This window comes from Platalea leucorodia, assembly GCF_965183815.1.
Source record: "Platalea leucorodia genome assembly, chromosome: Z".
Lineage (NCBI taxonomy): Eukaryota > Metazoa > Chordata > Aves > Pelecaniformes > Threskiornithidae > Platalea > Platalea leucorodia.
The window spans coordinates 58,256,500-58,272,708 of NC_138858.1; the positions used below are offsets into that span (position 1 = coordinate 58,256,500).

The 16,209-nt window shown below is 37.8% G+C and overlaps 1 protein-coding gene across 6 annotated transcripts in view; it reads left to right on the forward strand.

Moving 5' to 3' along the window:
- The window catches only part of LNPEP (leucyl and cystinyl aminopeptidase), a 69,288-nt gene that overhangs the window by 28,089 nt on the left and 24,990 nt on the right, over nt 1-16,209 (forward strand). For all 6 annotated transcript variants that reach the window (XR_014230732.1, XM_082336919.1, XM_082336918.1 and 3 more), the window contains 6 exons: nt 3,083-3,221; nt 8,585-8,716; nt 11,891-12,011; nt 12,705-12,859; nt 13,183-13,296; nt 15,266-15,397. Coding sequence is in view for 5 of the 6 variants with exons in the window: in XM_082336919.1 (XP_082193045.1) it covers nt 3,083-3,221; nt 8,585-8,716; nt 11,891-12,011; nt 12,705-12,859; nt 13,183-13,296; nt 15,266-15,397 (793 nt within the window). In the remaining variant the exon portion in view is untranslated. The remainder of the gene's footprint in view (nt 1-3,082; nt 3,222-8,584; nt 8,717-11,890; nt 12,012-12,704; nt 12,860-13,182; nt 13,297-15,265; nt 15,398-16,209) is intronic.

Below are 16,209 nucleotides of genomic sequence, written 5' to 3' on the forward strand. Positions count from 1 at the left end.
TCAGTCCAGGACCAGCTGACTGGAAAGTAATTTTGAGGGGCCCACAAAACAACTGCTAAATAAAGACATAAAACACTTACCAGCTTGTGCTAAGAAATGCTAAGATCTAAAGCTTAAAAAAAAAAAAAAAGGTTAAATGGAATGTAAAGGAAAAAGCAAGAAAAAAACAATGTTATCAGTATTACAAATCTTTGCAACAACAGAGAGTTTGTATGGAAATTCCACAATATTAATAAGTAGATTTTTGCTTCCTGAAAGAGGAAGACAGAACTCACAATTAGTGCCACCAACCCAACCTTTTACAAACTGACAATATAGACCTGAAGTTATTCTCTGGGAAGAGGATCATGCTGAGATTGTATTTGTTTTCAATTACTTAAAACAAGACCCTTCATTGAGCTGTTGCAAACTTTTTCAGTGAGACTCCTTGAAGAATAAAACAGACATGGGGCAAACTTGGTCATAATTTTTCTCTCTCCAGGAAGATATGATAACTATACACTGCTAATTTTTGAATTATTTAAGTCCCTCAATGATAGCTCATCTTTAAAAAAATAAACAAAACAAGATACTCAGTATAAAGATGATTTCAGACTGTTAGGAAGCTGCATAACATAAGAAAAATGTATTTCTATTCTATTCTCTAAACAAAAAACCCAGGCTATTTTGCTTCAGATTCAGCAGGCCTCTCTAAGAATTAGCAACAGACACTTAAACAAAAACTAATTTATTTTTCTAAAATTTACTCACATTTTGTCTTTAAAGCTCCCTTTAGATCCTAGTGTGTCTATGACAGTGCTGAATTGTACAAGAAAATAAGTCAGCTGCAACAGTTGGTTTCAAATACATGCAAAACCTGGTGCATTCAGATAAACTGTGGAGTATTAAGTGGGTTCTCAAACGGGTCAGCAACTGAGATAAGGCAGGAACTCTCTTCTCTTTACTCCCATGTGTTCCTCTTAGTCCTCACATGAAGTAGTCTCAGGGGCTTTCTTTAAGAGATCAAGAATTTTAAGAAATACATTTGGGTTAAAGGATTGCTGATCTATTTCAGTTTGCCTGCATCTCTGATGAAGGTGGGTGTGTTTTACTGAGGTAAAAATATAGATGACTGTTCAGATCCCCCAGGTAAAATGTTGCTGATAAACCTCTTATGAAAGGACCATTCCTGAGCATATACTAAAACATTATAGTGTATGTATGATCATTAGAAAGAATCTGCTGCCATTTGAGAAACTGCTGATAGGCTTCAGAATTCCATCATTATAACAAAAATGCCACAAGTTGTCTCTCACATTGCGGAATGTGTTTGATAATAAAGAACCACAAAGGGTGTAGATTGCATCAAAAGAACATAACCGCAAGATGAAATGAAATAGAGCTAAGTAGTTTATCACAAACGTTAAAGACATGCATTACCATGAAGTAAGTGGGAGTAAGAATACAGTAAGTGTAGAAGGCAAAAACCACTTGCATGATTAGCCTCTTTTTGAATTTCCATGTTTTTCCTATTCTGATGTAGCTAAAGCTTTGTTTTCTCCTTGTATTTACTGTAGTAGAAAGACAAAATTTAAGTGTTTGCAGAGGAAAAAGATGATCTGTCAGTCAGTTCTTGAGTTTTTGTCCCCCTTCAGTCCAGTGGTACCTGCTTGTGTTCAGGAACAGGATGTAGCCCATGCTTTAACTTGTATGCTTTTCAGTAAATCCTTTTGAGAGAACTCTTTGCTGATATCATCGTTTCCATTGCCTTGCCTGCCTCTTCTATTTCCAGGGGCTTTGTCTCTGTATGCTTAATGTCAGTGGTTTTACAAATGCAGGCCACTTTGACAACTTCTGTTGTTATTACATTTTCTGTATAAAACTCAAGCTATCAAGTTGCTTTTGCAAGAAAGTTATTTTTCTCCTGGGTTAGTTTTATTTTCTTTTGAAGATTTTGTTGTATTGCCACAAAAACATTAAAATTATCAGATGGCAAAATAACTCACTGTTGCCAGATGCAAATTTAAAAAAAAAAAAAAAAGTGGGGCCTTATTTGTATTTTTATGCAGAATGGTTCTGTAAAATCTTGGGGTGAAGGAAAAAAGATAAAGAAACTGCACCAACATCAAGGTTGTCAGTGAAGGGGAAAAGAAGAGTAAGAAGTTGAAAGCAGGCATAGAGATTAATCTTATGAATTGTCAGCAGTGTGCCTCCTCAGAAAAGTTGTAGGTCCAAAAATGTTGGAGTCATTGTACAGAAGAAAAGAAAAACCCCCAAAATTTGAGGGTAGCTTGGCAGTAGTTGGGGGGGGGGGGGAGGGGGGGGAAGAAACCAAAAGAAAAAAGCAATGTGAACCACTGTTTTCTCCACTGTTTAGCTCCTGTAAATACAAGACTTAAATTTGCAAACTTCTTGTTGCGCTCCCAGGGTTGTCTTGCAGGAGCAGAATACAAGTCAGAGATGCTCTCTAGGAAAAGCTGTAATTTCTGCAGCTACTTAGTATCAAAATACTGGAGAAGAAACATAGACTGCTGAGAAGTTCTCTTGTGATATGTCTAGCTGTTGGATTAGAGACAAGACAGTGCATGAATTTACACAGAATCCATCTACTAGCCAGCAAAGGGAGCAGGCATACAGTTATATGACCTGTGGCAGCATCTGCAGGAGAATGCATGACAATTAGATGAAGAAGCTTCCTTGTAGTCCCATCTGCTGCTGAGGTTTCAAAACTTTCATTTAGTGGGTGTGCTCACTAATTTAATTTTTCAGTCTTCTTTTTGTTCCCTCTTAGTGGAAAGCAGCTGGTTATATTTTGGTGATTGTTCTGTAACCGTGTTATTCCAGGTGCATTCTTCTTTGTTAAGTAAGCAAAAAATCCAAGCAGATTAGTCCTCAAATAAATGCATTTTTTGAGTTTTAAAAAAACCCTTTGTTAATGAAACATTTATTCTGACTGGACCAACCTTGTCCTCTACCATTCAGAAAGCTTCTCCCATAATAAGCTGTTATAAGGTTTGGGGGAAAATGACTGTTCTGTCACAAATGAACTGACATTTATCCTTTTCATAGTTCTTAATTTGCTCTTCTCTGCTCTTCCCATTAGGTGGTTTGCAGCAACTCAGTTTGAACCTCTGGCAGCAAGGTCTGCTTTTCCATGCTTTGACGAACCAGCATTTAAAGCTACTTTTTTAATCAAGATCAAAAGAGATGAGAAACTTTCCACTCTGTCAAATATGCCAAAGGTACCTGCTTTTGTAGAGGAATTTTAGTAGAGCTGCTGCCTAGGTAATCTGTTTAAGTGCTTTGCATTGTGTTTTTGTTGTATTAATGTCCAGGGGATTGACTTGAGCAGATAAGCTATAAACTGCGTGACTTTATAAACAACTCTCTCTTCCTCAAAGACTTGAACTAAGTAACTTTGTAGAGAAAACAACTGTTCAGTGCACTGCACAGTGTAGGATGTTATTTTAGGAACAATTGAATGGGTATGGGAGGCATTCCTGTTGAATTTAAATGAATCATTATTTTGCAGGAGTTCTGTTGTTGGCTACATCAGTCTCAACAGCCCTTAAGATTATCTTTTGAATTTTCTATGTTTGCTGATATTGCACATGTGCAGAATACTGGAATATCTTAATCAATAGTTTGTGTAACTAGCAATAGTCTCTATTGTGTAAATAGCAATAGTGAAAGATATGCCTGATCTTGAAGGATGTGCTTTTGAGCCTAAATGAGGGGAAGTAGGGTGTGAATACACAGTCAACCCCAGAATATGAATGAGGGATCTGATATTCCTTCAGCTATGTGTTTTCAGGCAAAATCTAGCAAGAGCATATCTGAATTTTATGGTGATGCTTTATGCCTTTAAGTCTTTGGAGGAACCTTTATAGAAGCCTAATTCATTTAGACAGGCCAGCAAGACCAACTTATTACCTAGTCTGTGTCTGAACTAGCATGTCTCTTATCAAAACATTACCACCATTTATCACCCAACTGAAACCCATTGACATTGACCTAACTACTAATGAAAAAAATTACACCCTTGATGTTTGGTGGAACAGCAACACTGTGCAGTTTGGGTTCCGGAAGCTTGTCAAAAGCTCAGGTGCTGATGTAGCTACCCTGTTTTTGAAAACCAAGCTAGTAACTGCAACCTTGTAAAATAATGTTTTTCATCATGCATGAATGTTTATGTTTCTGGCTTTGTGGTGATTCTCAACCATTACTGTAACAGGATTGCAGCACTTTAGTTTACATCCAGGCCTAAGAGCACTTTATTTGCTGCTGTTTTCTTCACTGAAAGAAGAAACAGACTTTGGTGGACAACTCTCCTGTTTTATGTAAACAAGAAAGGGTGCTCACTCACTTTCTGCTGCTAGGAGCTGGACAAGTGGCTAAGCCAACTTTCAATAGCTTCCATAGTGCTTCATGTACAAAAAGTAAACTATGGTTTACCGTTACTGCGTATGTTCAGCAGACATTGCTGAGCTAATTGCACATAGTTTCTAAAAGTCTATCCTGTTCTTCAGTGTACCTTCCACAGATGATGGGTACTCTGAAAGACACTGATAGGTCTCTGAAAGAACAGGATTATTTTTGTTTTCAGCTGTTCTACTGCACCACACTACCATAGAATGTTTGCTGCTATCCTAATCTTGATATATTCTGTATGTTCTCTTGCTCATCTTTGATGACATTGCTATTGAGAAGATGAGAAAGGATATTCTGTGACAATTTTCATCCCTATTAGTTGAGACAGAATTATCTGGTATACTTCTGGCATCTACCACCTTGGTTGCCAGATTGACTGCTAATGATTGGCAGATGGAGTGGAAACAAAATAACCATCAACTTCTTCACTGTCATTTGTGGTTGGCTATTGAAGGAAAATGGTTGGTGACAATTCAAGAGCAAGGAGGTGTGTCCTGGGGTTGCTAGGTGCTACTATTTTGGTAGCAATTACCTGCTTGCTATCCTTCAGTATGTCTGCTAAAGCCTGTTGTGGTAATAGACTTCTCTAGAAGAATAAGCAGGGGCCCTCACAGTAGCAGCAGACATATCTACTTCCTTTGTTTTTTCCCACCATACGTGGTTGTGCAGCATTTCCAAGCTGCCTTCTATAGTAAATGCTTTGTTAAGTCATTTAATCTAGCCCCTCCATCACCTTCCTTAATTTCTCATATGATTTCACTCAGATTTTATGTCTTTTGTGCAAGGTGTTTATGCAACTTTGCATGGACAGGAAGAAGTCGTCTGGAAAACTGCTGCATGTGTTTGTGGCATTGGGCAAGACTGAGATTTCAGATTGTGTCTTCCTGCAAACTATGCAAGTGGGTCACTTGATGCAGTGAACAGTGAGTGTCACTAGATATGAGCAGGCTTTTCAGCTTTCCTGAGAGAATCAGCAGAGAAGCTACTTGGAGTTCAAGCTCTGTGTTGCCAAGAATTGTGACTTAACTGGTCCAACCAACATGCCTGAAAGGGCAAGTCTGTATTTCTTGTTTAGTGAGTTATTTTTGTTGCCAGAGAATCTTCCTCTAATTAGTCTGGAAATATCTAACTTTCACGCCTCAGGGTGTGTGAATTAAATCTGGAAAAGACAGATTTTTGCTTGCCTTAGTCTTGCATCCTCCCGTAACTTCTGCCTTGCATTGGCAGTCCTGCAAAGCATGTACCTGTGGGGTTCTATGGTTAGGAAGGAGCTGCTCCCCATCCCATCCATCCCTGTTCAACTTCAAGTGCTGTTACAAAGCATCCAGTAGCTCTTTTGGTGCTGTCTGTGGATACTAATGTTGCATACTTGGCGTGTGTGCAGAATGAGGAATCATCCACATGGCAAAAACATACTGATGAGCTGCCTTTACTGTAAGGTCATTAATGAATCTCTTTCTTCCTCCTTACTTCAAGACCCATTTACATTTAAGTTTCTATAGGTGCCATAGGCAGGAAGGTTCTGTGCTTCCTTGAAAGTGAGAATTCTCCTTCCTTCCCATCTTGTCAGGCTTTTCTATCATCTGGTTCTCTGCTTTTTAACCCACCTTCTCTGTCTTGCTGCATTTGTTGTTGGTATCTGACCCTTTTCACTGAACTTCCTGTTTGTCTAGTCTTTTTCTCTTTGTAACATTTACTAAGGTTGTTATAGTGAGAATGTGCTTAAGAGCATATTAAAAATTTCATCTGCATTTTCTTCTGTTGTTTCCATCTCTGTTTTAAAAATTGGCTGTTACACCATCTGTATGATTGATAAAAATTTGAGAAAGCTTCCAGATGTGGAACAAAGATAACACAAAAAAAAAAAAGACATTAAAAGCAACGAAGTTGTATGTTTAGTGCTGGGGACAAAATGCGAGTTCTTGTGTCAAAAGAATAGGTCAGGTTTAACTAGAATTTATCAAGCAGATATAAGAACATCCAGAGCAAGTGAATTGATAGTTTTGCTAATAGACTGTATCTCCCAAGATAATTACTCGTTTGTGTTTATACTGCAAATGATATTATTTTCTTTTGTTTTGTCCCCTAACTTTATGCCCTGATAATTTGATACTGTGAAATTCCTTCTTTATTATTATATGAGATCCAAACATGCAGTCTATTAATGGTTTCCGAAGTGGTTCCTTTGGGTTTTGTAATTTGTCAAGACAACTTGCATGTGTGAGTTACAATAAAATCCTTATTTTTGTGACTGTACAAATAAAGAAATTAAGCACGTGCATTTCTGTGAAATAGAACAGTGAATTACTTCAACAGTATTTCTTGTATCAGTGAGTTCTCTTGTAATGGTACCCATTTTTATATGCAAACCTTCTTTAAATTGGTATGCTTTTATGATTTATTTCATGCTTTTGTCCCTGATCTCACAACTGCTCTAGCACATGCTGAATTCTTACGTTTTAGACTTAGCCTGGGTTAGGTATTCTGTTAGGTAGTGTGGGCTCACAATGCATTAAGTACAGGCTAGTGAGTTGATTCTTGTATGCATAAAGAAAGAAGTGTGAAAAAAAGAGTATGAAGATCATGTTGTACAGAAGTAGTTTACGTTGGTGAGATCATTACTAGGATAGGCTCGCTTCTGAAAATAAACACTTAAACTCCTGTTAGGAAAAAAAGTGGTGCAGATTCTTCTGTAATAACTGCAGGTCTTGGTAACAAGATGTGCTGGATGGACAGACTTTTTAGTTTATCCAAGAGAAGGTTAAATGTGAACTTCATCCTTTTCTATAAATACGCACATGAGCAAGATATCTCAGAAGCAGGCCTTCTCAGCTAGCATGTACGTCACTAATATGGCAATATGCAGTGGCTGACACACATTAAGGCTAGAAGCAAACTGTGTGAGTTTTGGGCTTGTGGTGTTTTCTTTTGTGGTTTTTGTTTTGTTTTGTTTTGTTTTACATGAGGATAACTGATTTTTGAACCAGTTTATCTGCAGCCACAGTAGATTTTCTTAAAAAGGGTGTCACCTGTTTATGAAGATGAAGCTGTAGTAAAGGCAGAAATTTATGAATTCGTTGAAGGAATTAAACAATGGCATTCTGTTCATAGAGAGTACTCAGACTAGATGATTATATTGATTCTATCTTCAGGCTTAAAAATCTATTCCTCTTTAAGACTGACAGTTAAATTTTCAGTGGCAGTTAAATCATTGTTCAGTTTCAAATGATTTTGTCTAAAACTAAGGTTGTTGTTGTTGTTTTTTAAATATTTGTGGTTTCTGGAAACAAACTTACTTATGAAGTTTCAGATGGCACGCGAACTGCCATCCCTGTCTCCAGACCCTTACTATTCTGCACTACAGTGGTTTATAAGCATTTTGCTTTATTCTTTATGTAATTTATGTTTGTGAAGGACTACACAGAAAAGTACATGCATATAGCATGCCTTTTGAGGACTAATATTAAAGAAAAACTTCTTCACTAAAAGTAGTTTAGGATACACCATGGTATCTTACCTCAGAAGACTGAGCAGACAGCTACTTTTGGCAGTGTGTGTTTAAGGTGGGTACATTTTTGCTCTGAACTAACTGAAACCTTAGGTTTTCTTCACTTTTTCAAATGCAATCTCTTTTGATTTGCAATGGAGTGTGTGAGGGGTATTTTTGTTCTGTTGTTTTAAAATAATGAGTATGTCTGGTTACCTATTTTTGAAGAGGCTTCTGGAAAGACACAAATGTTTAACTCATGCAATACCAGTATTTTTAGTAGGCTGTCCTGAACTGTCTCTCTGATCTAGCCTAAAGCTCTCTTGAATTAATGCTAATCTTTATGTAGACTTTGGATTATACTGGGGGATTAAGTGTGAACACAGTTAGATTAATGATTTCTCCAATTATGCACTTGTCTGGTAATACTGCATAAGAAAAGCTTGACAAATAATTTTTGGATATATAGGCTTAAATGTTCCATGTCTCCTTAAGTTTTGTTACACCTTGAGTAGGTTGTGAGTGTCATCTATCCCACTGAAAGATAACCAAAATATAAAGATGTTCTGCAAGTTTGCTTATAAACTGTTCCTGGTGTAAAGTAATTCTTTGATTTAACATTGATTCCTTGCATGTCTTAGTGTTCTTTTGTCTATATTAATAACAATGTTTTCCGTTCATCTGCAGAAAGCCACTACTCCTGTGACAAATGGAATTGTTCAAGATGAGTTTTTTGTGAGTTTGAAGATGAGCACCTACCTAGTAGCCTTTGTTGTTGCAGACTTGAAAAACATCAGTAAGGAAACTAATGGGAGTCTGGTATGTTTGTTCCACTTTTAAGTTCTCCCTCACTCTTCACAAGCCACCAAGCCAACCAAAACAAAACAAAAAAATCCCCAGACCAACAAGCAAACGCTGTCTCTTTTAAATTCATTTATTTTCTTGGTTTTATTGTACTCATCATAGGTAGCGGACAAAAACCATATGCTATAGGTTGGACTGACTTCAGGGCTTATACCAGATTGAGAAGACTTTTACGGCAAATGACTCAGCATCAGGTCTTGTTAACACTGGAAATTTACAAACTGTAAAATTTCTAGGAGCTTTCAGAGCTGGAAGCTTTAATCTTTTAGTTTTAATGCTTCATCTGTGAGGGAGTAATGTCATGCAAACTAAGAGCTGTTCAAATGATGTACAGAAACATTACAGTTCCCAGGGAAGCCTACATAGTGTTTCAGGCAGTGCTGCAAATATGTTCTATACCTGCAAAGATAACCTACCTAAAAAAAACTTTGCCCTGCATTAAAACAAATCTAGACTAACTTTAAATCTGCTTTTAGTCACTTGAATACAGTTATTTCATTGTGGGATTTTTGTTTTTCCAAAGGTTCCAAAAAATCAAACAGTTGGTCCTGTTTGATCTTTGTCCTTCACAGGCATATGGCCTGCAGGGTCAGTGAGCAGTTCCTACAATGTGTGAAAGGTGTACACAAAGAAAAAACATGGTAATACTAGGAGATGCTCCTTAATCTTATTTTAGGAGATGCAGGAGTTTCATGTGAGCAATGATTTTCATGACTCTAGGAGGAACTGCCCCTTTGTGGTGAAATGTCAGAATTGCCAGTACCTACCTAGAAAGAGACAGAGGAAATAGTGCTAGTAGCACTGCAGAAGGAGAAGCAACCCTCTCTTTAATCTGTTAAACAGAAGTAAAGATACCGGTCAATAGGCTTTGATTCTGACTTGGACAAGTATTTCTAATTATAGCTGAATAGGACAGACTATTTGGTCTAACCTGAAAACTTAGACCACTACCTTTTTTTTTTTTTTTTTTTTTCCCTCCCTTGTGGCTACTATTCAGGTCTGTATTTGAACTGTATTCTCATAAAACCATATAGCTAGTTCATTTTCCGGCAGAAAATTGATCAGTATACTAAATGTTTTGTGTTTGCAGAGAGCCTAAAACAACTATGTGGCGTGCTTTGCTTTATTCATAATACTGAGACTAACTTGCGTGGATTGTCAGTACTTCAGAAGTATTTTATGGCAGAGGCATGTAGGAGAGGAGAAACAGACTGAGTGATGTATTCTAACTAAGGGAAGTGATTCTTAACTGTGGTTCTCCTTCATTCTGATCACCAAGCAAGATATGGCCAAGCTAGGGAAGTCTAGCAGACCTTTAGAAGGTACCAGACACAAGGGATCTAGCAATGTATAATAGTGCTTGCCAGCTTAAAGGGAGAAAGCATAAGAATGGTCATACCAAATAAGGCTGGAGTCTGGTAGTGGCTCGTTCTGGTGCCAACAGTGTCTAGTAGGCCAAGGGAGACTGTAAGAAGGAAGCATATAATGACATTTTCCATTAAATACGTTCTCAAAATGCTTCCAGCAATTTGTGGCTGGGAGATTCAAAGCATTTGAGCTAGCCAGTTCAAACAGAATAACTTCATTGTCATGCATGCTATAAGATAGCTTAGAGTTGAAGTAAAGTTGCTTTGTGTTCATAATGTAATGAGATTTTTCTCAACTCCAGAAGATCCTGAGGGGCTTTTATGTTTTGTTTTTCAGCTTAAAATTTGCAGTTAATAATACTTTTTGTACTTCCACAAACACTAGATTAGATTCTTACTGGTATGTGCTTGGTTCAAACTCAAAAATTAAAAGGTCACCCTATCCACCTATTTGAAATGTCATTTTTTTACTGATTTGTAGCATAGTAAGGGGGAATTTTTTTTTTTTTTTTTAATAGAACAGGAAGATTAGTCTCAACATATTTTGTGTTTGTGTATGAAAGGGCGTCCTAAATCCAGATCAACCTGTAACCTAATCAAAGTTATTTTCTTGATATGGCATCCTGGCCTGTATCAACAACAGTGTGGCCAGCAGGACCAGGGAGGTGATAGTGCCCCTGTACTCGGCATTGGTGAGGCCACACCTCGAGTACTGTGTTCAGTTTTGGGCCCCTCACTACAAGAGAGACATCGAGGTGCTGGAGTGTGTCCAGAGAAGGGCAACGAAGTTGGTGAAGGGTCTGGAGCACGTGTCTTATGAGGAGAGGCTGAGGGAACTGGGGTTGTTTAGTCTGGAGAAGAGGAGGCTGAGGGAAGACCTAATTGCTCTTTACAACTACCTGCAAGGAGGTTGTAGGGAGGTGGGGGTTGGTCTCTTCTCCCTAGTAACGAGTGATAGGACGAGAGGAAACGGTCTCAAGCTGCGCCAGGGGAAGTTTAGGGTAAATATTAGGAAAAACTTCTTCACCAAAAGGGTGGTCAAGCATTGGAACAGGCTGCCCAGGGAAGTGGTTGAGTCTCCATCCCTGGAGGTATTTAAAGAATGGAGAGATGTGGTGCTCGAGGACATGGTATAGTGATGGACTTGGCAGTGATAGGTTAACGGTTGGACTCGATGATCTTAAGGGTCTTTTCCAACCTTAACCATTCTATGATTCTATATAGCCACTTCATCAGGAATAGAGGGAGACTGTAACTTCTCGATTTTTATGAATGCTGCTTACACCAGGTCTAATGTGGCCCTGCCTTAGATAGGGGAATGGATGAACTTCATGCCAATCATTATCTCTTGAGAGAATTTCTTGCAGATGATACTAGTGTTATCATACCGATAACCTAAACTTACAGATTAATTCAGGTATGCAGGGAGGGTCGCTTAATAACTCATGAGGGAGTAAAAAAGGAAATGGATCAATTTCTGTTCATGTAGACCCTTCTTGAACACCTTCCTTAAAAGTGTCAGCCTTGAATTGTTCCTGCATACACATTGGTCAATTGTATAGTCTGTCTGTATTTTGGCTAGTAAATAAGCTCTGATAAAAGACTTAACTCGTTATTGACAACTTCATAACTTGTGTTTGTAACTTATGTGTATACTCCCAAAACCATGTCCTATCTGTTTCAGGAACTTCTGCCAGCTCCTCTTTTACTTCTAAAGCTTTTGTAGCTATAAGTTTCAAAATCTTTTCTCTGTTTGGACTAGGTATCTGTCTATGCCATACCACAGCATCTAAACCAAGTTGGGTATGCCCTAAACACAGCAGTGAAACTTCTGGAATTTTATCAAAAATACTTTTTAATAAACTACCCTCTTGAAAAATTAGGTAAGTTCTTTTGAACTTTTTTTTAAACAGAAGAAGCAGCCCTAATTAGTTCTGAGAAATGCAGGGGAACTTTCATTCTGAAAAGGTGTGCTTAAAAAAAAAAAGATAGCATAAAACATCTGTGAAATAAGGTTCCCCCAAAATTATTTAAAAAAATTATTAAATGTTTGACTGAGTACTAGTGTTCAGTGATTCCCAAGCTGGAAAATTTTTGTGAGCCATTAACACCGGATTGCTTATACTTGTACATCAAAGAAATAATTACGTGTAAATTTAATGTGATGCGCCTTGGTAGAGAGAGATACAGAATTCTCAGTCTGTGAACAATGTTCACCAGTGCAAAATCTGCAGCCTGACTTCTCTGCATGTACTAGTTCGACTGGAAAGATAATGAAATGTAGTGTTCTAAGACATTACTTTCAGTAGGTGCAGCCCCATTTCCTCGTTTCTTGTGTATATGCAAGATCTATCAGCAGTGTCTGTGTAGAGCTTTAAATTGTTTGTGTCATACTACTGCTAGAGAAACATGGCTATAAATCTATGGGGCTTCTGTGCTTGAAATGTGAGCACATGTCCACACCACAAGATTTAAATAATGAGGCTTTTAGGGATTATGTAGTAGAATAGGTAGACTTGAAATACAGATTTGCTCTACCTAGCAGTTTTCAGAAGCTTCTTTCAAATCTTTTCCAGATCTGGTAGCAATTCCTGATTTTCAGTCTGGTGCAATGGAAAACTGGGGCTTGATCACTTTCCGAGAAACAACACTCTTGTTTGACAGTAATACTTCTTCAGCAAGGGACAAAAAGTTAATAACTGCAGTGATAGCACATGAGCTTGCCCATCAGGTACTATATTGGGGAGGTCATTGTTTAAATGTGGTGGGTTCTTTTTTTAAAAATGCAGTTCTGTCCTTAAATTCACCCCAGCCCTCACTGTGACTGGGTTGTGCATTGAATCTGTTCAGAATAACTGCAAGTGTATTTTCTCCCCTACAACAGGCAGAGTGCGACTCTGCCATGAGGTACTTAGGGAGTTGTTCATGCAAAAGCATTACTCTGGTTTTGACTGAGCTTGATTTTGCCACAAGATAAAGCTGAGGATGGATGGAGTGTTACTGTATTCATTTGATTTTATTTCTGCAAAGAATGATGTTTTTGGTCTTTCATAGTGGTTTGGCAATCTAGTAACTATGGAATGGTGGAATGATCTCTGGCTGAATGAGGGATTTGCCACTTTCATGGAGTACTTTGCCATGGAAGAGATTTTTCCAGAATTACATTCAGTAAGTATTTTCTGTAACTACACTTACTGTACCTTCGCTAAGATCTATTTTTTAATGCTGACCATAAAGGACTGATACTTATAAACTTGCATTGAAATTCACTATGGGCACCATTGAGATTGTACTATATCTGCTCTGCATTGGCACTTGCATTATATTGGAAGTGGGGGGGGGGGGGTCTTTGGGGAGGGTACGTTAGTTTTGTGGTTTTTTTGGTTTTTTTGTTGGGGTTTTTTTTTTTTTTTTTGGTAGTAGTCTACATGCAGTCTTTGTGTTTTGTGTAGGTTAAAGCATTCTTTGCAAAATAGCAGGTGTTAAACGGTGTAGGTGTCTATATATCAAACTATAACTTAAAATCTTTATACAGAAAGTCCAGGCATGTTGTTGACCAAGTTTGTCTGTCCCTACTTTTCCTAATAGACTTAGGAAGCACCAGAGCTTTAGGTTACTAAATATGCCTGGAGTAACCCCTGTCTTTCCATCATTGTGGTACTTGCTTGTGTCTGGATCAGTTTGGGATTCACAAATCAGGGGACCTGGTATAAAAGTGTCATATGGTCCCACCCCATGGATTCTGACAGTGCTGAGTTACACTAATAGTACAAAGCACTGCTCCCACAGGCACTTCTGTTTACACAGAAGGATAGAATCTTTTTTTATATAATAACCTAGTGATCATTTAAAAACTCACTCAGGTACTAAGTGACCTAGATTCTCAGACTCTGGAAAACATGAAGGATGCAAACTTGATCTTTCCTCCCCAAGGAAGGGGTACCAATTACTGCTGTAAAACATCCCTTTCACTGAATGCAGGCAGAGAAACAAAGATTAGTGGAACTAAATGGAGGTGGCAGTGGAGAGACTAACTTTGCATCCTGAGTAAAGGATGGCTCTGGAACCAGCTTCCAGGAGCATTTATGTGATTTGCATTAGTCACGGGATTAAAAACCTGACGCATACTTACTGTTTCCTGCTTGCTGGATAGAGATGTTCTCAGCATTCTGACTGAGTGTAAGTTTTGAGTTCTTAATTCACCTTTGTTAGTGCATTAAGAAACTTGGGTTGCTAACTTGGTTCAGTAGAATTCTTTCTGGGTGTTTAGAAAGTTTTTCATTTGGCCTAGCTTGGTTGTTGAGTTTGATGGCCACTGAAAATATAGTGTAGCCATTCTGCTTGTTGGGTGCATATGTGGCGAGGGGAGGACACAAAACAAGTCTAATGTTTTAACAAGGACATATCTAACACTTGTATACTTCATTCTGAAAGGTGCCTGACAAGGTGCCTTCACCAGCATCTCATTTCACCACTTGGTGGTGTCAAAATGTGTTTTGGTAAAAATAAAAAAATCACTCCAGACTTCTGCATTCAAGAAGAATAGCTTTAAAATGTTAAACTTTAAAGGGTATCTTTATTGTATCATACACAGGTCTTACCTTTTTTTTTTTTTTTTTTTTTTTTTTATAATTCTCTACTGTAGAGGAAACTGTATAAAGAATTGCTTGCTCAAGTCTTGATGAAATAATGTGTACATTCACACAAACATCACTGTAGTAATTTCCCTAGATTTCATGCTTTAATATTAAAGCATACTGAAGAAGTTGTGCTTTTGTATTCCCTGCTTCCTGTAAGTGAACTGAAAACATTGGTGAGCCAAATCTGAAGTTGGGCACATACTTCCTTAGTAGGTACGTTTATTTTCTCTAGTGCCCATAATGCATTTACCTGAGATAGGAGCTTAAGGGTCTGGATAATGATGTAAACTGACAGTGAGATTCCACTGCTAAAATGTGGCAGGGAAAGAGTAGATTTTATAGATGCTATCCTGACAATTCTTCTTCTGCCTCCATTGACAGGAAGGTGAGTAATGGCATGTTAGACCAATGGAAGAGCAAAGCAGAGACAACTTTTACTGTTCTGCTTACCATGTATGTTGTAGCTTCTCAGACACTTATGAATGTTTCTCTTCTAGGATGAAGATTTTCTTAATTTGATTTTCAAGGCTATGATGAAGGATTCCTTGAATTCTTCACGTCCAGTCTCTTCTGCTGTTCAGTCTTCAGAGCAAATTGAAGAAATGTTTGATGCACTTTCTTATATCAAGGTAACTTTAAAAATATTTGGAGATACTTGGAAAATTATACATTAGCTATTGAAAACATGAATGTCAAATCATGAGTAAGTAGGCATGTACTGACAATTGTTTGGGGGTAATTTACACCTAGCACAAACAATGCAGGATCTCTCAGTAGTGTTTCTGAGCATCTACATAGCTTTCAATTAGGAAATTATTATGTATGTGTATTTGTGTCCTTACTTAACATCCTTCTGCTTGGTGCATGTTTTCAGCACAGAATAAAATACTCATGAAGATGTAAGAGGAGACCCAGCAGGCAAAACAAAATATGCAGTCAGGCATATATTCTTTTTCTGACAGCAGACTGTAACAAGTGCTTAAGAAAAGAGTAACAAGGCACTTATTGAAGCAATTGCTCCTTTTTATGTTCTCTCTGCTTTTAAAAACCAGTATTTTAGAGAATTCCTGAGCTGGAGGCTTGCATCTGGAATGTAAAATTATTCCACTGCATATCCTGGTTGCCTGCCACTTCATTATTTCTAATGTCTAGTGAGGGTTGTGTGTGAGGTTTATCTTTTTAAAGCTTCACAGTTCCTCACTTGAAAATGCAGGAGAGTGCAAATATCTGTATTTGCCAAATTTTTACTTACATTGTCCCAGGTTTTAGATAATGTGTCCCATGATTTTGGTAGTATTGGAAGAAAGCCTTTTATATCATTTAGATTAGCTGTCATTTTTTCACCCCACTGTCTGTGTATGCTTGTACTTTCATCTAAGAAACCATGGGGATAGCTAGTGCTTACTAGAAAACAGTCAAATACTACGTCTTCCTTGTCTCA